Raw genomic sequence first — 23,824 nt, 5'->3', positions numbered from 1 at the left:
TTGCCAAGTTCTATGTTGCATGGATTTCACATTTTACATAATGATAATAAAAAAGATTTCACATTTTACATAATGACAATAAAAAAGATTTCACATTTTACATAATGATAATAAAAAAGATTTCACATTTTACATAATGATAATAAAAAAGAAAAGTTGAACAGCTAAGGAAAACCAGAAAGACACAAAAATAAAGCTATGAAAATCGTAATTTGAGTAGTTATTGGAGTAGTATCCTTTATCGAACAGTTTTTTTTGGGGATTGACTTTTGTTTTTATATTCGTCGCTTGTAGGGCTACAATTGATATATGATGTTGTACCCTTCATTTTATTGGTCACCTATTAATTTTTTTTTTATTTATCGGTAGAGATTTCTCCTAACACCTGCCACGGTGTACTTGGGTCAACTTGTGTTCACCGTCATAACAATAATTTTATTATAACATGTAGTTGATTTAAGCGTTTTTTTTTATTATTACATGTCTACTGTCTAGATTGAATATATCATTGTCCGCAAATGTTTAAAATCATATTGTTTATGTGCTGTACGTATGCCCTTTTAGGGTCCTAACTTGGGGAACAAAATTATTCTATTCTATATTTTAAGTTCTAAAAGGGCTTCTTGTACTAGTGGAATGGGAATGCAGGTAACCATTACTACAGGTGATTTAATTGGTCTTTCGTATTTGCCTGGTCTTCGGTAGTTTAAAGACGATAAATCGGGATATGTATTTAATTCATAAATAATATCAAAGACAAAGTTGCTGCTTTTGAGAAACTACTTCCATTTGCAATGTAAGTAAATAGGTAGTTAGGGGTTTTCTCTTGATATTACATATATATATGTTGAAAAGAAAAGACGAGATAGCTCCTACTGTAGCAATCGATCAGTTTTGTTATCAGTAACATTTCTATGCGATTCCAATAATACTTCATCTAGTATAAAGCTACATTATTCATTTTTAATTGAATAGATTATCTACAGATTGATTTGATAAAAGTCAAGGCTGTATTATACATCTGTTGAAAACAAAAACAAATACAAATTGTGAATGATCACCTGTTTGTGTATAAGTACACCTATACCTATAAATTAGTCATGGATAGTAGTCAATTTCCGAGGCATGTCAATTGCATATATATTGCAATTGTGCGTGGTCTGCATAACTGATTGTTGATTTTGTTGGATATTCATTGTAATGGTAAAAGTTTGAATGATAAGCAGTAAGTTTTTTCAACCTATATAAACTTTTTTTTAAAGTAATTTGTATTTAACAGTAATTTGGGAAATACTTTTATTATTCATTTAAATCAATTTAAAAAAATAAGTTTTCAGGAGAAAGGTTATACCAGCTGTTATACCATTAGGGTTTTGGCCCAAAGTCTATAATTTTTCTGTGGTACAGATCAGCAACGAATATTTAACGTCCTACGTAACGTAACCTCTTTCGTCCTCTATTGAAGTGTCCTCTCTCGATGAATCCCCATTTGACATTCAAGAAAACATTTTCAATTTCACGGTACCTTATGTACATAATATACATATAATATTGATGAAAATTCTTCAAAGATGTTATATTGAACAGTCTTGTGAATCTACTGTTGGATATTTTTGTTGTTGTTTTAATTTTCTGCTACCATGCTTCATGGGCTTTGATCATTGTTGAAGGCCGTACAGTGACATATAGTTGTTAATTTCTGTCACGGTCATTTTGGTCTTGTGGAGAGTTGTCTCATTGGCAATCATACCACATCTTCTTTTTTATATTCACGTCAGAATTTCAAGATTTGATGTTTCTTTGTTTCTATATACACAGGGCTTCAATCTATAACTTATAAAAACCTTTTTGTTAAAATGGATTTCATCAAAACAGCATAAAACTAATTCGAACTATATCTATAAAAATAATCGATGAAATGAAAGAGCATTGTATAATATACTAGCAATAGGTGTATAAGAGATGAAAAAAAGATAACATTCATTATTTATAAGTGGTCGTTCACAAACGACTAAAAATTACATGTCGTAAAATTTAAATGATGATTGATGCCTTTTCAATTTTGCTGTTAAATACGTAGGCAATGGGGAATACCTTACTTTGTTTTTGCACTTTCAAGGATGATGGTGTAAACGCAAACAAAAATCTTAGAAAGTATAATTATTTATAATGTTGCCCTACTGCTAACAGACTGTTTATGTTAAACTGGGATATGAGTGATTTTCGAAGTTCTTGACAGGAGTTAAACAACTTTTGCCAGCTAACAATACGCTCTTGTTAAATGTATCAGCTAAGCATCCTTATTACATATGCTCGATATTAAAGAAGGAAAGAAAAAAAGCAAGTAGAAAGAAATCAACAGTGTCTCGAAAAGTCATCGTTTATAAACAGTACATATTTTCTATTTATACAACAATTCATACAGGGGGCCTTGATCTGTATATTACAAAGAACACGTTGGAATTAAGATATAGAAAACAATGTATCTTATAGTTGATCTACACGTGTGCTTATATTTTATACATAAAAAATGTCAACTTTTTGAAAGAAGACAACTAAAAGTTCAAGCGCAATCTTGAAATTATTATAGAGCTATGTTTAAAAAGCGGGGACGTGTTAACAAAGAATAAAACACTTGTTCAAAAGTGCAGTAAACACCCCCATACAATTCGGTAGCATGTGATGTAATATACTAGTATCATGTGGTGTAATATGCAATTACCTGCCATAATTGATGTTTATTTCCATCACATGTAATAACAATGATACATGTACCTTTATGTAACGCACACGTAGCTTTTCAAAATAATTAGTCTATTATCATTTATTAATATATTCTAAGCATAAACATATCATTAACCGGTCATCCTTAATTTTTTTACAAGACTATCTATTTATTTCCTGTAAAACCATGATATAAATAATATTTATTATTAGTTTTAATTAACAAGTGCATTTGTCCCTGTGCTTTATATCGTTCATGTATTTTGTTTATATTAATTGATACTTTCCAGAGGAAGAACTTGTGTTGGTAAACATGGTAAAGGGACATTGAGCGTTCACACATACATACCATATTTCGAGTAGATCCGTAGAAACAAACATACATCCACTTCATTTGAACTTTGGTGGATAGTTGTATCATTGGCACATCTCCTTATTTATGTACATGAAGATAAAAATAACAGAGTTTTACTTCATCTTGAAGTGTTACAATACCAGAAATCAACAAACTAAAGAAAAGGAAATACTTTTTATTGCTGTTATTCATCTTCAAATACTTCTTGTCGATGTTTAGCCATGATCTCAATGACTCATATCTTACAGAAAGACTAGAATGGGCATCTTTTGTCTACTATATACTTTCATGAAACATGAGTAATAGACATTGATGCCACGTTACTTACATATATGTAAATACATATCATGAACACAAGTTCAAATCGAATTTAAGTACTCCAACCAAAATATTCAGGTCATATTTCATAATCAGGTGGTTAAACTTTTCATACTTACATTTTAGTTCACATTGCATAGCTTGGTATATAACTTATTCTAATCATTTCTAAAGAATGGTCTATTGGTTATTCATGGTATACGCAAAAAAGAGCAACTTTACAAAAATCATATGAACATAAGGCCACACCAATTTGATTCCTTGTTCGACGGACCCGCCCGCACCTATTTTTCTCAAAACAGATTTTTTTAATTTTTTTTTATTCCCGCTTCCCGCATCCGGAAATGTAATCATGTCCATTTCCCGCACCGTTTTTTTTTGGTAAATATTATAAAAAGATATCAACATTTGTTTTTAAAATCACAGTCTAACCTGTATATAACGATTTTAAACATAAAAGCACCCCACCACACTGTAAATATCTGTGAGAATATTTGTTTCAGCATGAAACCTGTTTATCCAAAGTGAAGTGCTCCAATATATATTTATAACAGCGGAAATACCTATAAAGAACAAAAAATTGGTTTCTTTCCCCCTTACTTATACTCCCTATCAAAAAATGTTCGTTGTTAGAATGAAGTACAAAGAACTTCTGAAGGATTTGCTTTCAACTGCAATTATATTGTATGCTGGCGAAACAAAACTATCCATAGCCGCTGCATGTTTATGCACCTGTCCTGGTTGATTCAGGGGCCTGTCGTTCAGTAGTTATCGTTTGTTGATGTTGTTCATTGGTATATATTAGATATATATAAATTAGATCGTTGGTTTTCCTGTTCGAATTGTGTACGCTACTAATTTTGGGGTCCTTTATAGCTTGCTGCATGTTTGGTCTGTATCAAAGCCCTGTGTAAAAGGCCGTACTTTGACCTGTGTTTGTTATTATCAGGTTGAGAACGACCCTCCCTCAGACAGTGGTCATTTTACTAATGTAGAAAAGAAAATAGAAATACCAAGGATTTGTATAGTTCTTCTACACAAAACCTTTGAAGTTAGAATTTTGTACTCAAAAAGAGGAGAGTTGCATCATATTTTAAACAACTTTTCTAAAAGAGGGGTCCACTTATTTTGAATAATATTAAACTGTTAAACTGTTAAAGTTAATGTATTAAAATGGTTAAAGTCCAGGAATATTACAAAATTCTTGGACATGTTTTGACCATTTGATACCAGATAGATATATATAGTTCTTTGAGAAAATATGAGCCCTTTTGTACAAAAAAATATATTATAACTTATATTGATCCCTCATAAAACATGTAAAAGGTATATTTATAACATTAAGGGGTTGCTCCCATACTGATTATGATTTGGATGGAGAATTGTCTCATTGTCAGTCACACATACATAGACCAGATTTAATTATTTCTTGGTGAACAGGGAAAAAATTCTTCAGAAATTAAAGAAATGTCAAAGTACAAGTGATAAATCAAGTTTTAATATTGTCAAAACCTACTATTTTGTGTTTACAAAAAAAATATTATAATCGCTCGCCTTTACTTTTCAAGCTTCGCCTCAAAAATTTGCAAATTAAATATTTTTTTATTAAAATTTTCAAATCGCTCGCTCGCCCCAAATTTTGGAGTCCAAAAATCCGTATAACAAGAAATTAAATTGGTGTGGCCTAACCTTAGTTTTATCTGTATAGAGTTTTGCAAACGCAAAATGTAATGCAAAAATATAACGCATTATATTAATGCAAGTAGTTTGTAACGATAATTTTCATTGACGTTGACAAATATTTTGAGGGATTAGATTCTACGTTCTACCAGTCCGTAACTAAGAAAGCCACCATTTTGAATTACGATTTCTTTGGGGTATATAATTTCTCAAAAAATAAACAAGATAGTCACATTTTGAGCCTCAAAATCTTCTGTTTGTTTATATTGAAACCATTCTGAAGCGTACGAAAAGTAAAAATACGTTTAGTATTCATGTTTGACATCCAAAGTATTATACATATGACGTCACATTATTTAGATGCTAAACAATGATAAATAATACGTCTCTGCTAAAAACGATGCAACAGTTTCGCGGACTTTTTCATTTATGCCATTTTTAAGCCAAAAGTAGAACTTGATTTTGCTGTAACAAATATCCGTTTAGATCTACCTATCTCCTCTCAGCGTCGCTAGGTAAACTGAATTTGCGACTGTAAAATCTATGTTTTACGAAGACCAAGCTTAAAATACAATACAGTTATCTCCTAATTAATTATGTTTGCAGGGGAACTCAATTCATCAATTTGCTGATTTTTTATTCGAATGAAAATTGAGGAATAATGGTCAGACTTTTGAAAAAGTGTTTGCAGCTCTTTAATGTTATAACTTCAAAGAGAGCGTAGCTTTCTAAGTATAAAGAGCTTTACAATAAATTTTGTGTGAATTCAAAGCTACACTCATTGAAGATCATTGAATTTGAATTCTATTCGAGACTGCAATGTGTAATAGAAATATCAGCTGCTACAAATATTTTACCTAGCTCAGAGACAAATGCATTTTTTAATCGAAAATGGATATTCTCCAGTTATCGTCTGGGTGTTCCGCCTGAACTTATTTTCACTGATTAAAAAAAAATGAAAATCCAGACAAGAAAGATATATAGGCTTTTAAAGTGTTTAAAACAAACAAATGTCTAAAATGTACATTGGGTCAATATCATGTATGAATTAATAACAATGTTACACAATAGTTTTTTTTTTAAATACGTCATTGGATGACATTGTTGTCAAAACATCTATCATTCAAATTTATTAATTGTTGTTATGAAATTGGTGACAGCCAAACACCATTTATTATATTTTCATTTGTTGACTATGCATAGAACAAATACAAGACACGCTGATTTAGAAAACAGTCCTGAGCAAAACGCATATGTATAGAACCGAAATACAGTATGGTTTTAGAGCTATTTTCCTAATTCAGGTAGTTTAAATGTTTGGTTGGCTTGCTTGATTTGTATGTATAACTAAATAAAATTGAGAATGGAAATGGGGAATGTGCCAAAGAGACAACAACCCGACCATAGAAAAAAAAAACAACAGCAGAAGGTCACCAACAGGTCTTCAATGTAGCGAAAAATTCCCGCACCTGGAGGCGTTTGCTAAAGCTTTATAGTTAAGTTTTACAATTGCAGTAAATAGATAGAGAGGCTTTAGCTTGTCTAATGTTATTGAATGCTTCAGCAAACATTTAAACAAACATAGAAAGCAAGCCAACCAAACATTTAACCTATATGCATCAGGAAAATAGCTCTAATTGTTCACGTGTCTTTCTGTTCGTTGAAATTATGTTTTAACGGTATCTTCAGTCCTTATGTTGTCTTTATGAGGGTCTAAAGGGGGTTAGAAAATAAAGAGAAGAGAATAATAGACAAATAGTAAAGAATAAAGGGGAAAATAGGAAGAGAGGAAAATTCGTAAAAAAAAGAGTATAGTCAAGTTTGATTGCTAAAATATAAAAAAAAAAGAGAATAATGTGTAAAGCTTATAGATAAAAGAGAAAAAAAGGATTAATCAAAGCTCGAACTTTGGTTGGCTTGCTTGATTTGTTTGTATTAACGTTTGCTCAAGCATTGAAATTTAAGTTGACATCTGCAAACAATATTGATAGGCACAGCAGTTAAACCTGTATATGTTATATTTAATTTTTTTTTTATGTCATCCCAAATACAATTGTACAATATACAAACAAAGCAAGCAAGATAACCAAAGTCCTACTCTTCATGCATTAGGAAATTAGCTCTAACGAATACCGAGCAAGTTAACCAAAGTCCTACTCTTCATGCATTAGGCAATTAGCGCTAACGAATACCAAGCAAGTTAACCAAAGTCCTACTCTTCATGCATTAGGCAATTAGCTCTAACAAATACCAAGCAAGTTAACCAAAGTCCTACTCTTCATGCATTAGGCAATTAGCTCTAACGAATACCAAGCAAGTTAACCAAAGTCCTACTCTTCATGCATTAGGAAATTAGCTCTAACGAATACCAAGCAAGTTAACCAAAGTCCTACTCTTCATGCATTAGGCAATTAGCTCTAACGAATACCAAGCAAGTTAACCAAAGTCCTACTCTTCATGCATTAGGCAATTAGCTCTAACGAATACCAAGCAAGTTAACCAAAGTCCTACTCTTCATGCATTAGGCAATTAGCTCTAACGAATACCAAGCAAGTTAACCAAAGTCCTACTCTTCATGCATTAGGCAATTAGCTCTAACGAATACCAAGCAAGTTAACCAAAGTCCTACTCTTCATGCATTAGGAAATTAGCTCTAACGAATACAGAAATGAAATCCAGACCCTTCTTTATAAAGATCTAGAGCTTATAAACATCCACCTGTAGACGATTTTTATTTCTATGTTTTCTAGTAGAATACCAAATGTCAAGATGTAAATTGTTTAGAATAAACAGAGTACAGGTAACAAGACAAAGCGTTTTCTAAAGAGTTTTATTACCAACTTGTCAGTATGCCAAATGTAGGTCTTATAATTCACTCGTAATTATCAAAGAACCAAATTGCAACCGAGAGTGAAAGATCATAGGCATATGATAGTATGGTAAACACGATGCTGCAATGGTGCTATAAAAATTCAATTTCAGTGAACGGCATTTCACTTAAGGATGTTCGCTACTCTGTTTTAGAATAACAAAAATTTGAAATTCTGTTTTACATTAAATATTATACGGTTAATATGGAGTTATTGGAACTAAAAAAGGCAGGAAAAAATTAAAAGCTCCGTGTCTTTGTTTTTGAGATATAAGCCATTGAAGATTTGACGGGAAATGATTCTCTTTAGATTTTTAATAGATTTAACATTGGCACCTTTTGTCTTTCCAATAATAAGAAAAAAATAACGAGGATTATATTTTATAAGATTAACAAAAAAAGGCTTTCACTTAGTGGATAATATTTTTATTTGGTCCTACATGGAAAACACAAGAGGATTCCGAACATCTGTCAAGTAAAAAACAAGATCAGAAAACATCCTGAAAACATCACTTTTCATTAAATAAAATATTTTGAAGAGGCAACTTTTAAATCAAATGAGAAGTCAAAAGTATCGATCAATATTTAAAATTTCCCATAGAATTTTAAGTAGGTCAACGACTAACAGCTGTACTTATTGTAAACAACTTTGTTGTTAGGTAATGAAGCTAAGTGCAATATCAGATCAATATTTTGAAAACGAAAATTTTGCCAAAAACCTAATCACCAGTAATTGCAGTGAAGTAATAATATTCCTGATATTATTTTACGTAAAAATTTCTTATCAAAGGTTTGGTACAATAAACTGAAATTAGCAACTTGCACAAACAGCAGGGAGAGTGAATTGCATGATCATTAGACTCGCCTGTTTTGTTTAACATGTGCAATCAAGCTTCTTTCTAACCAATTTCTACATTTTAGAAATAATATAATGTAGCATTGTTTGCCAGAACCAAGGTTTCGGTTTGTTGGTTTATTTTGAAATTTCTTTTATATCTTTTTTGGTGATATTCTATTATGTTTGGTTTGGTTATCTTTCGTGTGTTCTATCATGGATCGTCGTACCCCAGGGCAAACATGCTGTGAAGCATTGCAAAATGGTTGTGGCAAATGTAACATACATGCGAGAAATTTAAGTGGCGGAACCAGGGAAGGGGATCCAGGGATTGGAAACTCCCTTTTTTGGACGATCAATGTATTTGAATAAGGACCTATAATTGGAACCCCCACTTTATCTTGGGTTGGGCACCCCCACCTTTTTTTTTTTTTTATTATGAATGGATTTATATATGAATTTTCATAGAATACATAGACGAAAGTTTGTTTCGAATTGATAGAAATCATACAAGTACATTATACTAAAACAATGAATTTTCTTAAAATATATTAATTCAAAGAGCCTCGTATCCAAATCAATTTAACAAATAGTAATAAAGTAAAGCAGAAAGGTTCTTCGAATGATATCCTAACTAACATGATTGATGTTTAATTTGTTTTTATGTTGTACAGTTCGGCACCAACAAACTGGTTTAAACCCGCCACATTCTGTATGTGCCTGTGCCAAGTCAGGAGTCTGTAATTGTAAAAGTGGATGTCCTTTGTTGCTGTTTATCATATTTCATTTATTATTTTGTACATAAATCAGACCGTTAGTTTTCTCGTTTACTTTGTGAAGTCCTACGGTGCTCTATAGTTTAATTCTGTGTCATTTGGTATCTTGTGGAGAATAGTTTCATTGACAATCTTACCACATCTTCTTATTCGTATAAGGGATATCATTTTGATGTCCGTATGTTAACATATATTGCACGATGAGAAGTGTTGTGTGTAGAAACTGATGAACACTGTAGAAATTACCACCGACTTTTCTATACTAAGGCATGCGAGAGAGTATTTGTAGCACTTACAAAGTTTGTTTACTAACAATGTCTGATTTATGTTATTTTGGAGTTTTATCATTATTTCCATATCAGCTGAATTTCATGTCATGCCAATATTGCTCATGGAAGGCAAGCAAGCAAATATCAAGTATATTCCTTTTTGTTGTTTTGTTAACTCTGATTCCATCTTTTCATGGTCAGTTTTTCTCAATGTGGTATTTGGAAAATAATGATTTTATTTTATAGTTAATCAACAACAAAGAAACATGTGCGCGAGTTCGTTATGGGAACAACCATCTAACTTCAAAAGGGGTAGGAGTGTGTTCGTTTTGTTGATATTGTGGAACAGGTGTTTTTTTTGATTTTGGCTTATGCGTTTAGAGTGTAATGGCCTCATCATCAACTGAGGTTTTAATGTTCAAACTTCGTTACTCAATACAATATCATCACACGGCAATGCCCTATTCTACAATCTGTTGAAATCGTTCTGGCACAACTTCTATTAGTTGTTAAAAGATAATTATACTTTTAAGTACGAGCTGTCAATCAACAATCTTTCAAGTGATCCAATTTTCTTTGTTGCATCAACTTGTTAATTCGTAGAAATTGGCGAGGCAATAAATCTGACTAAAATATAAGTGTAGAATAATGTACTTAAGACGTTGTTAAAGAGGAGATTCAATATAAATCTCACGTATAGTAAACCCTGATATCCATTGTGCTTACAGCATTATCAGCCATAGTAGCATTGTTCTCAATATACGAGTCTGACTGTATCCATTGTGCTTACAGCATTATCGGCCATAGTAGCATTGTTCTCAATATACGAGTCTGACTGTATCCATTGTGCTTACAGCATTATCGGCCATAGTAGCATTGTTCTCAATATACGAGTCTGACTGTATCCATTGTGCTTACAGCATTATCGGCCATAGTAGCATTGTTCTCAATATACGAGTCTGACTGTATCCATTGTGCTTACAGCATTATCGGCCATAGTAGCATTGTTCTCAATATACGAGTCTGACTGTATCCATTGTGCTTACAGCATTATCGGCCATAGTAGCATTGTTCTCAATATACGAGTCTGACTACTGCATATTATATGTTTTTTTTTGTTTGTTTTTTTAAAGTTTAAAATACGGTTATATGTATACCAGTTTGCTAATTTGATTTGTCGTTGGTTTTTGCATATATTTGTCAGTCGTTTGATAGTTGCAGTATCCTTGCTTTTAAATTTTTGTCATTGTGTGTGAAAAAAATAAACGATATATGGAAGAAACCGAATATGAAAAAGGGAAAATGAAATACAATATTGGATTATCTCAACCGCCTGAAAAAATACACATAGAACAGTATAAAAAGTTATTTAAGACAGTTACATGTATGTGTTCACATAAACAACATAAAGTATGCGTTTAAATAAATAACAGAAAGCCATGTATATATTTATCTAAATAACAGAAAGCCGTATTTATCTAAATAACAGAAAGCCATGAGTTCATATAAACAACATAAAGTATATGTTCACATAAACAACATAATGTATATGTTCACATACACAGCATAAAGTATATGTTCACATACACAACATAAAGGTAAGTGTTCACATAAACAAAGAAATGTATGTTTTCATAAACCACAGAAAGTCATGTGTTCCCATAAACAGCAGAAAGGAAAGTTTTCACATAAAAAACACAAATCCATGTGTTCATGTATAAACAACTGTTCATATATAAACATCACAAAGTCATGTGTTCACATAAATTACAGAAAGGAAAATGTGCATATAAACTAGTCATGTGAACACCAGAAAGCGCTTAAACAAAGACTTTGCAATACGAACATCCATATCAAGCGAGACTTTGCAGATGCTTTTATCATGTTTTTAATCTGGCACGTGTCATATTATCCTTAAAGGTCCTTCTTGACACCCTTCAAAAGAATTGACCATACATCCGGATTGATTCACCGCTTTAGTTCTATGAAAATTGATAGATATTTGAAAATTAACTGGGTAAACACTATTAAAAATTATATAGTTTTACGTGATACAATTGAATTAGCTGAGTTACAGAGATTCGTAGACCTCTAACATTGATCAAAAATTTGAATATTTTTGAAAAGACCATTCTTGATAATACATTCTCTTTCTTGAATCAGTTTTTTATGGACACTATTAGACTAGACGGTTCTTGTACATTGCAAATTTAACATACATCCTTATGAGAACACGTTATGTGCTTATTCATATTCCATTCACAATTGATGTCTTTGTCAATTCATTATTTATATGACATGAACTTCAACGTTATATTTAATTTTCATATGTCGACAATACATTTAAAAGGATGTTTGAAAGCTACAAAACGACTCTTTTTGATATTTTTTGCTTACCGCAGATATTTGCTTAGGTAAGATAAATTGTGTTCGGTAAATTAAATCATTATAATACACACTTGTTTTTACAAAACACATCTGCTCAGACATAATGTAAATGATCGAACTTTGCTCTTAACGCTGATTCTTCGAATTTTCGGCATGCATCACAATAAAATGCATGCCAACTGTCAAAAATTGGAAGTTTCAGTGTTATTTGCAGTCATTGGAATGTTGAGGATAATACGTTTTTGCATTACATCTGTCCATCAAACTGACAAAATGATATCTATATAATTGTTATGTTTGCAAAAAAAAGAAATCCAAAAAATCTTCAAATTAAATAATTACCTAGAACCACTTTACATGTAAACGACATGAACATATATAACTCATCCTTGATATTTAGGGGGCGATCAGGGTCAGGAGGTAATTTCCGAATGGACCATTGAAGAATATTCCTGTTTTTTTTAGTACTGGCTGTGCCAATTTATTTATTTAACCTCCTGTCTCTCCTGCCACCCTCCCCGAATTTATTTTTCTCGTAGAATGTGCTGATCATTCTGAAGCACCTGAGATTACCTCCAGTTTTGGTGGCATCCAGTTTTGGTGGCATTAATGTTGCCTCTTTTAATGTTCTGTGGACGTGTTTGTCGTTTTCTTGTTTTTCGTTTTTTATTGTCAGTTTCTCTTCGATTTATGTGTTGGATGAGGCCCTTTATGGGGGTGTCTAAGAATCACAAAAGTTTTGCCAATATAATCACATAATCATTATTTTTTTAAACAAGATAATCAAATAATCAAAAAAACAGTCCTATATAATCGTATAAACAAATAATCATGAAATATTTGATCATGTAATCAAATAATCGCTATAAAAACGGCCAAGTAATCACATAATCAAAAACCACATCTTAAATATCCCCTTGGTATCCTCCAACTCTTTTTTTAATGAGTACACATGCATAGAATGAAATTCAAAACAGTGTGGCTGTGGCCATTGATTGACACATTAAATTCATCCATTGACTGGGACAATTTACGTGAACGTTTGTCTGAAACGACCACTGTTCACGACGTACCTACGATAGACATTTAAACTGTGGGGTCACCAAAGGTTTCTTAACGCCTTTAATTATAAAATAATTCGAAAAATTAATCAGTAATAACCTTTATGTTTTGATATATATAATTAATATAAATCAAAACATCGTGTTATTTCTGATTAATTTTTCGAATTACTTTATTAAGGTGTTGAGAACCTTTGATGACCCCATAGTTAAAGTGTCTTTAAAAAGTACATAGTGAGTAGTGGTCGTTACATACAAACGTTCACCTAAATTGTCCCAGTCAATGGATGAATTTAATGTGTCAATCAATGGCCACAGCCACACTGTTTTGAATTTCATTCTATGATAAGTTGTGTGGTAGTAAATGCATCAACATAATGCAATTATGAGACTAAGTGTGACATTTATTCTCCGTACTTGTCAGCATTTTAATTATTTTGAGTATTTTTTATCATGAACTAAGGGTAAATGGAAAAGACTGGGATTCTGTTGTGGACATTTTATAAAACGAGCAACATGTCAAGAACTTCTTCACAATAAGGTACTAAGCACTTAGCTACACACGAGCTACATGTCAAAGGTTTTCATTCTACCAGAACGAACTTCTTCACAATAAGGTACTAAGCACTTAGCTACACACTAGCTACATGTCAAAGGTTTTCATTCTACCAGAACGAACTTCTTCACAATAAGGTACTAAGCACTTAGATACACACTAGCTACATGTCAAAGGTTTTCATTCTACCAGAACGAACTTCTTCACAATAAGGTACTAAGCACTTAGCTACACACTAGCTACATGTCAAAGGTTTTCATTCTACCAGAACGAACTTCTTCACAATAAGGTACTAAGCACTTAGATACACACTAGCTACATGTCAAAGGTTTTCATTCTACCAGAACGAACTTCTTCACAATAAGGTACTAAGCACTTAGCTACACACTAGCTACATGTCAAAGGTTTTCATTCTACCAGAACGAACTTCTTCACAATAAGGTACTAAGCACTTAGATACACACTAGCTACATGTCAAAGGTTTTCATTCTACCAGAACGAACTTCTTCACAATAAGGTACTAAGCACTTAGCTACACACTAGCTACATGTCAAAGGTTTTCATTCTACCAGAACGAACGTCTTCACAATAAGGTACTAAGCACTTAGCTACACACTAGCTACATGTCATAGGTTTTTATTCTACCAGAACGAACTTCTTCACAATAAGGTACTAAGCACTTAGATACACACTAGCTACATGTCATAGGTTTTTATTCTACCAGAACGAACGTCTTCACAATAAGGTACTAAGCACTTAGCTACACACGAGCTACATGTCAAAGGTTTTCATTCTACCAGAACGAACTTCTTCACAATAAGGTACTAAGCACTTAGCTACACACGAGCTACATGTCATAGGTTTTCATTCTACCAGAACTTCTTCACAATAAGGTACTAAGCACTTAGATACACACGAGCTACATGTCAAAGGTTTTCATTCTACCAGAACGAACTTCTTCACAATAAGGTACTAAGCACTTAGATACACACGAGCTACATGTCAAAGGTTTTCATTCTACCAGAACGAACTTCTTCACAATAAGGTACTAAGCACTTAGATACACACGAGCTACATGTCAAAGGTTTTCATTCTACCAGAACGAACTTCTTCACAATAAGGTACTAAGCACTTAGCTACACACGAGCTACATGTCATAGGTTTTCATTCTACCAGAACGAACTTCTTCACAATAAGGTACTAAGCACTTAGCTACACACTAGCTACATGTCATAGGTTTTCATTCTACCAGAACGAACTTCTTCACAATAAGGTACTAAGCACTTAGCTACACACGAGCTACATGTCATAGGTTTTCATTCTACCAGAACGAACGTCTTCACAATAAGGTACTAAGCACTTAGCTACACACTAGCTACATGTCATAGGTTTTCATTCTACCAGAACGAACTTCTTCACAATAAGGTACTAAGCACTTAGCTACACACGAGCTACATGTCAAAGGTTTTCATTCTACCAGAACGAACTTCTTCACAATAAGGTACTAAGCACTTAGCTACACACGAGCTACATGTCATAGGTTTTCATTCTACCAGAACGAACTTCTTCACAATAAGGTACTAAGCACTTAGCTACACACTAGCTACATGTCATAGGTTTTCATTCTACCAGAACGAACTTCTTCACAATAAGGTACTAAGCACTTAGCTACACACGAGCTACATGTCAAAGGTTTTCATTCTACCAGAACGAACTTCTTCACAATAAGGTACTAAGCACTTAGCTACACACGAGCTACATGTCATAGGTTTTCATTCTACCAGAACGAACTTCTTCACAATAAGGTACTAAGCACTTAGATACACACGAGCTACATGTCAAAGGTTTTCATTCTACCAGAACGAACTTCTTCACAATAAGGTACTAAGCACTTAGCTACACACTAGCTACATGTCAAAGGTTTTCATTCTACCAGAACGAACTTCTTCACAATAAGGTACTAAGCACTTAGCTACACACGAGCTACATGTCATAGGTTTTCATTCTACCAGAACGAACTTCTTCACAATAAGGTACTAAGCACTTAGCTACACACGAGCTACATGTCAAAGGTTTTCATTCTACCAGAACTTCTTCACAATAAGGTACTAAGCACTTAGCTACACACGAGCTACATGTCATAGGTTTTCATTCTACCAGAACTTCTTCACAATAAGGTACTAAGCACTTAGATACACACGAGCTACATGTCAAAGGTTTTCATTCTACCAGAACTTCTTCACAATAAGGTACTAAGCACTTAGCTACACACGAGCTACATGTCATAGGTTTTCATTCTACCAGAACTTCTTCACAATAAGGTACTAAGCACTTAGATACACACGAGCTACATGTCATAGGTTTTCATTCTATCAGAACTTCTTCACAATAAGGTACTAAGCACTTAGCTACACACTAGCTACATGTCAAAGGTTTTCATTCTACCAGAACGAACGTCTTCACAATAAGGTACTAAGCACTTAGCTACACACTAGCTACATGTCATAGGTTTTCATTCTACCAGAACTTCTTCACTTATTGTACTAAGCACTCCTAGGGAAACTTAATGCTGAGAACCTTTTAAAAACTTTATGATTAATATCTGATTCCCTAGTGGCACCCGTCGTGTGGTCATGGCTAGTAGAAAGTTAATAATGCATTTCTTTCATTGCTCACGTTCTCTATATTCTATTTCAGGTATATGGTTACATAAAATGACATCACCAAAAATGCACGACCCGTTGTTCCATTTCGAAACTCATTTCCCAGAAAGATTATCACGACTTCATTTAAATCCAGAATTTTGCCCGCAGGTACCGTCAAGGGCTAGCAGACGATCTCGTGCACAGCGGAAGTGTGGTAGATACAAGACTCAGCCAATTACATTTGACGAAATTACGGAAGTTGACGAAGAAAACGTCCAAGACGAACCCAATGAGGACAATATTAAGCAATTGCAGGAATTTTCGCGTTCAATGGACGGTTTAGTCATCAAAACCGCTAAAAATTCTAGGAGACATCATGCAAAATGTGATTTAAGTATACCGGAAGACAGAAATAACAATAAAAGGCAAGAATCAGTGCAAGCAAGATTGCAAACAGAAAGTTTAAAAGACAACAAAGAAAATCATCCAAAAATGAAAAATAATAATAGCGAACCTATTGGCCTGCCACCTACTGGTTTAAGTCCAGCACGTGATCCGCGAAGACAAAGAATAACGGCAAAGGCAAAACGTCGTCAAATGATGGATGAATTGCAAAAAGACAACGATCAAGAAACATAGTTTTGGATGTTCTTTTATAGGCTATATGTTAATATTGTGGATAAATATTATTTTTATACATATACTGTGCGTTTGTGTTCGCTGTCAACAAAGTTTTAAATGTTGCTTTAGATTAGTGAGGAACATGATTTCAAAATGCATCGTGATGCTTATTGTTACATGTCATAAATAATAACTCAACAGACTGGGAATTTTTCTTATATAATGTATTTTAGGAACAAAGACATTCTTTTGTGCATTATAATTCTCAGACGAAGAATAACTTGTGACGACATACCCTTATTTTAAATGGATGACTATTGTGATAGAAATACTATACAAGAACAAAGAAATGCAATTAATGTTCTTACTAAAAAGGAAAATGTAATTTAAAAATGTATTTTGAATTAAATATTTATTCATCTGTCGTCAAACTGATGATCATTGACACGTGATAAAGACCCAAATTGTGCAATAACAAATTTAGCATCTGAAATATTAAAGTAAAAACAACCTTTATTTGTCATCCGACTTTGTTTTGTGCTATTAATATTTGTGGCTTTCTTATTGAACACAGAATGAACCATGTCGCAGTATAAAAGCAAAGTTATATTTCGCTTAAAATGAATTCACCATAAACAAACTTGTTGTTTCTGCGTACAAAACACTAATCAAACAGACAGATAGGTACAAAATGATTATTATAAAAATATAACTATTAAAGCTTTTCTTCTACTTAGCATCCGTCGTTCGTCGTCGTCCATTGTAGTATTCGCCGTCGTCTTTTAACCTTAGCTAAAACATTTTCTTCAGAAACGACTGAGCCAAATTTAACCAAACTCGTCCACAATCATCACAAGGGTATCTAGTATAAAAATGTGTCCGATGACATTCCCCCATTTTTCTGCCAAACAAGATGACCGACATGGCTAAAAATAGAACATAGGGGTAAAATGGAAGTTTTGCCTATACTTTTGAAAATCCTAAAGCTAATTAATGTTCAGAATGTTGAGCTCTACCTCTTGTTGATTTTCGTCAAAACTGTTAGACGACTTTTTCTGTAGTAATTGCCCATAAATGATGAATTTTACCATTTCTCAACAAAAATTGCGCATTATCTTGAAAATCATTATACATAGACAGAAACTTTAAATAACAAAAGTGATCAGCAAGACAAGGTCTACAAACAAGTCGAATGGCCTAAATCTCCAGTCGACTCCTTTTTGGCGTTATTGCCACATATCATAAAGAATATAATCTAAAGTACGAATAGTTATCAAAGAAACCAGGATTATAACTTTGAAACTTTGAATAGCAAATATAATAAACTTGACAAGATCTACAAGTAAGTCAATATCACCGAATATAATATATAATTATAATATAATTATAGCAAATAAAAACTTTGAAAAGGTATAATTATCAGCAGGATAAGATATAAAAATAAGTATGTCAAAATATCTAAAATTATCAGCTTACTACTTAAAGATTTATTCCCCTTTAATTGTTATTCTTACCAAAAAAAGAGGCTACTGTTAAAGATGCAGGTGAGCGACACATGCTCGGGGGGGCCACTTGCTATATAATTAGTGGTAGGGATGAGCCGCTGGAATAGGTCACTTTTTCATGCTCTATGATATATGAAAAGGGTGGGAAATTCAGATGAAATATATCAATAGGTTGATATTATCACTTGCTTGATTATATCATAAGTATCTGAAACTAATCAGATGTCCGTATTTATTCTTGATGCGGTTAAACCACAGTCGTAAATGCATCAGTTATTTGTCAAACCAATTAAACTCTATTTATTCTGATGTCGTATTTCCACTGATGCCCGTGATAGATGCAATAAATCCAACTATTTTGACATTTGCACCTAATTATCATTCAAGGGTTTGTATACATAAAACAAAATAACAATTATTTAAAGAAATTCCATTGTGACAGCGTCCTTTACGAGGGAACGGCAATGAAACTTTTTATCAGTTTTTAATTAATATTTAAACATGTTAAAATCAGTGAAGGTGTTACACTCTGGGGTGATATTACATTTATCTGACCATAGATGTAATACCATCTATGATCTGACCAAACGTCTTTTACATGTATTGTATTTTGGAATTGAGATATCTTCATAATGAAAGATGTAAAATGGCCGGGCAATAAGAAAAAAGTGTTTAAGATATGACGAATTTATTGGAAAAGAAGGTGATTTTATTGCAACTATTTTGCTTCCTAAGAAGAACGTGATGATGAGCGGTGAAAATATTGAAATATATCTATAGGTCTGTTTTTGGTAAATTAATATATGACAAGGTATATATTTTTTATTAACAAAATATATGAAAAGGGTGGGGTACTTGATGTCTCAGCTGCTCACCCCTACCAAAAAAAGTTTGAAGTGGCCCCCCCCGAGGACACATGCTCTTGAGAGACTTTACTTTCTTAAGCATATTTTTCAAGAATATATTTGCATGAATTTGTTGATTAGAGGCTTTTCAGCATCAACCGATTATTATAATAATTTATCTTACCTCATATACATTTCTAGGAATGTGATTTGTTAAAACCGTCCTCGTGGAAACCGTGTATATTTAATATTAGGTTAGTAGGGGCGGGGCTTATTCAATACACGGTTAGTTGTGGAGTTACTTCCCTTTATATTCCATATAAGGTAGTAGGGAGGCGGGGCTTATTTCATACTAGGTTAGTAGTGGTGTTACGTCCCTTTAGAAAAACAAAACAGTACTGAGAAAAAATCTTAGGTTTCAACAGACAAAGAAATTGATGATTAAGATTGAAATAAATTCATAAAAGACATTTAAATCCAACAAGTTGTCATTGTTGGCATCTGTTTTTGTAGAATCAATGGAAGTAGTTTCTTAATCATGTTATTGCTTACTGAATTGAAGACTTGCTCATTTTGATAGGTCACTAGTCTAAATTTTACACGTTAAGATAGTCGTTAAGATAAATTCGTTACATAGTGTGCTAGTGACTCAATACGGTATATATGGGGTCAGTAAATTCCATATATACCGTATTAGGTCACTAGCACACTATGTAACTAATAATCCATATTCAGTACGATAACAATACCAAAGGTGATCTATATTAATTAGACATGCGTCTGTAAATTGCTTTTCTCAGAACTAAACATAAACTTTACTGTAATATTTGATCGCCCTTTAAATGTACTTTTGTTGGTTATATTTATACCATACAATATGTTTCAACCTGAGGTCACTACAATAGTTATGATCATATTAAGTCTGATTGACATCTCAAATTTATACCTGTCAACTTTGTAACGGAAAATCAAATCTTTAAATTCTTGTTGTGGTCCCTGTTGGGTAGACGAGTCTCAATGTTTTCATTCAGTGGTATCTGAATGAGTGATATTATATATTCAATTTGTCCACTTTTGCTTCAAATCTTGGCATTTGTATATACAACGCATGTGTTTCCACTCGTCCTATTAAAAACTATAAAATGTTCATAAAAATGCAAATATACTGTATGCATCATCATACTAGTTTATGACGCTTGCACAAGTTTACTTACGTCTCCAACAACGTGCAAAAGCATATGTCGGCAATAACTTCAAGTGGTCTGTTTTATATAATTTTTCCAACATAGATCCAAAATATGTCTACATACACTATGGTGTCAGAACTACATTATATAGATATAGGAAGATGTGGTATAAGTGCCAATGAGACAACTCTCCATACAAGTCACAATCTATAAAAAATAAACCATTATAGGTCAAGGTACGGTCTTCAACACGGAGCCTAGTCTCACCATGAACAGCAAGCCATGCAAGCTATGTTTCATACTAATTCGTACTTTTGAATAAAGTTAGATTTTTTTCCAAAATAAAATGCAACATTGAAGGCAGCACATGCTTGTCTTGACAACGTCACAGCCATGCATAGGAAATCAAACGAAAAATTAACACTTATCTTAATTTCACGGTTGTAGAATATACATATAGTAACAGGAATTATTATATTTTAATTCTGTAATTTTTAACGGGTGCTGATATCTTTGAACGTGCGAACATCTTGAGTGAGAAGCGCGGAAAAATGTCTTGTATAAAATTAAATAATTAAATAAATTAAAAAATTGCATTAAGAAACATTCAATTCTTTGTTAACCTTCTGCAGTTACTGTAGTTCTAAGACATGAACAGTCAGACAAAAATAAATTATTCATGTGCGTTTCGTTTACACGGTATCGAATGGTTATTACTAAAACAATTTAACACCAATTTCACATGAATTCACACAATGGAAAATACTTGTGCATTTCGCTTGAATACGACTTTTAGTATAGTTTGATTTCTGAGTAATATATTTAAAAAAAAGAAAAGAAATAAGGATAAAACTTTGTTCATTTATCTAAATTACAGACATAAGAATAATGCAGTTGATGAGTTTATTTACAACCACTGGGTCGATGTAACTTAACTGCTGGTGGAGTTTTTATTCCCTGAGGGTATTACCAGCACAGTAGTCAGCATATCTGTGTTGACATGAATGATCATTGATATGGTCATACTTACAAATCAACTGTTTACAAAACATGAATTTTTGAAATACTAAAGCTTTTCTACCCCCGGAATAGATTACCTTTGTTGTATTTGGCAACATTGTTAGGAATATTTGATCCTCAATGCTCTTCAATGTCGTGCTTTATTTGTCCTTTTACATGTTTGTTTGATTCTGGCGCAAATACAAAATTTTAATCGTTGTACATGTATCTATGATGAGTTAATTTCCTTTTCCCGCCAGTATATATCGCCGTCCTACATTTAGTACAACGGCATCATAATAAATGTTTAACAACGGAACATTGAAAATTAAGCCGACATATCTTGAACTGTATGCATGTCAAAACAGTAATAATTCGACAACAGCTCCAAAATTCTTGGTACATACATTATTTCTACGGAGATTTTCAGGAAGATTTTAGTTCCTAAAACAGCTTACTCGAATATTGTGTATGCAGCTTTACTTTACACACCGAGTAAACACCATTTTTATTTATAAATACGATATTCTTCTTTAAAATAGCATTTATCTACACGTTATCCATTTATCCAGCTATTCCACCAGGACCTACAGTTGGGTATCTGAATGGATAAAAAACACAACTAAAATTACGCTCTGCAGAACATATTGTACGACAGACTATACTTGTATGTAAAACACACAAACTCGACCAAGGGAGAAAACAGCCAAAGGCCACCAATGGGTTTTCAACACAGCGAGAGTATCCTGCATCCGGAGTCGGCTTCAGCTGGCCCTTTACAATTTTTTCCTTAAAATAATCATTAATCATATTCTAAGACATTAAACATATTTAATTATATAATGCATTATTAATAATTTAAATACATACGTGGAAATTGTCATTAATTGTATCTTTAAACACTCAGTTTTGGCAAATGATTTAGGAATGTTTGTTTCTCAATGATCTTCAACTTCGTATTTTTTTTTACCTTTTTATCTTTTTTAATTCGAGAGTCGAGGCCCCAATACAAAATTTCAACCCTGGAATCTGTGATTAATTTATGTACATCAATCGATGGGGGCTTCAGATGGCCCCTTAACACAAATGTGTACTAGTTAAGTGAATGATCGGCAGCAGATCAATTTTATAAGCAAAAATATACTGCAGCTGTGCTATTTGAGCAGTCAAATTGCATTGACCGTATATTCATATGTCATATACAGTCACTGACCGTATATCACCTTGTTTATGACGTTGACAATGCGTTTCCGTAGAGTTTTATTTATGACGTCAATAAAACATACAGGTTCGCGGAAATTTTACGTCGTCCGCTTCAAATTTAAAAATGATGTTTTTTACCCTAAATATTTCATTTAGAACAGTTTTAAGAGCTGCAGCATATAAAGAATAACCATACATTGTCTCGAAATATCAATCGGTTATTTGTACTCGGCTCGAAACAGGTAAAAATGCTCGGCACAGCCTCGCTTTTACCTGTTTCTAAGCCTCGTACAAATAACATTGATATTTCGAGACAATGTATGGTTATTCTATATTTATACATACTTCATTTCACAGATGAAATATGATTGATCTTCACAATAGTCGTCATTCCACTGACCCACGTGGTTTGTCCATTTGACTATCTCCAAACAGTGTTCCAGTCTTGGTAAAAAGTAAAATCACAAAAGTACTGAACTTAAAGGAAAATCAATTCGGAAAGTCCATAATCACATGGCAAAATCAGATAACAAAAGGCATAAAAAACGAATGGACAAGAACTGTCATATTCCTGACTTGGTACAGGCATTTTCAAATGTAGAAAATGGTGGATTAAACCTGGTTTTATAGCGCTAACCCTCTTACTTTGATGACAGTCTCATCAAATTCCGTTATATTTACATTGATGCGTTAACTAAACAGACACAATAAATAAAATAGTCAAAATATGGGTACATCAGTCATCATCGTATAACAATTTCAAAAGGGACAATTTAACAGAACACAAAAACATCTATCTACAAACACATTCATTGATTTGTGTGTCGGACGTCAGAAAATTTTATACGTCACATAGATTTGTCATTCAATGTGCATACAAACAGTTTTAAAATTTACATAGGCAATGTTAGCATATAGGGTTAAAAAAATCAAAAGTATGTAAGAATAAATTTCAGATTGAAAATAGTCCAAAAGTTATATGTAGAAC

General features: G+C 32.8%; 1 protein-coding gene across 3 annotated transcripts; it reads left to right on the top strand.

Moving 5' to 3' along the window:
- The first annotated feature begins 621 nt into the window (after window positions 1-621).
- LOC139491382 (uncharacterized) lies at window positions 622-17,613 on the top strand. 3 transcript variants are annotated; one of them, XM_071279033.1, is made up of 2 exons: window positions 622-664; window positions 16,529-17,613. In XM_071279033.1, the coding sequence occupies exons 1-2, from the start codon at window positions 637-639 to the stop codon at window positions 17,113-17,115; spliced, it is 615 nt and encodes a 204-aa protein (XP_071135134.1). In that variant the 5' UTR covers window positions 622-636; the 3' UTR covers window positions 17,116-17,613. The 3 variants fall into 3 exon arrangements, with proteins under 3 accessions (XP_071135134.1, XP_071135137.1, XP_071135136.1); XM_071279036.1 differs by lacking the exon at window positions 622-664 and adding an exon at window positions 778-796; XM_071279035.1 differs by lacking the exon at window positions 622-664 and adding an exon at window positions 1,075-1,225.
- The last annotated feature ends 6,211 nt before the right edge of the window (window positions 17,614-23,824 follow it).

Source organism: Mytilus edulis, chromosome 10 (genome assembly GCF_963676685.1).
Source record: "Mytilus edulis chromosome 10, xbMytEdul2.2, whole genome shotgun sequence".
Lineage (NCBI taxonomy): Eukaryota > Metazoa > Mollusca > Bivalvia > Mytilida > Mytilidae > Mytilus > Mytilus edulis.
This window is presented reverse-complemented; position numbering and strand designations above follow the sequence as displayed.

Excerpts from the sequence above, each read along its gene's own strand:
- LOC139491382 (XM_071279033.1), top strand. The coding sequence starts at position 637 with ATGGGAATGCAGGTAACCATTACTACAG. Across the intron at positions 665-16,528 it reads GCAGGTAACCATTACTACAG|GTATATGGTTACATAAAATG; the intron begins GTGATTTAATTG and ends ATTCTATTTCAG.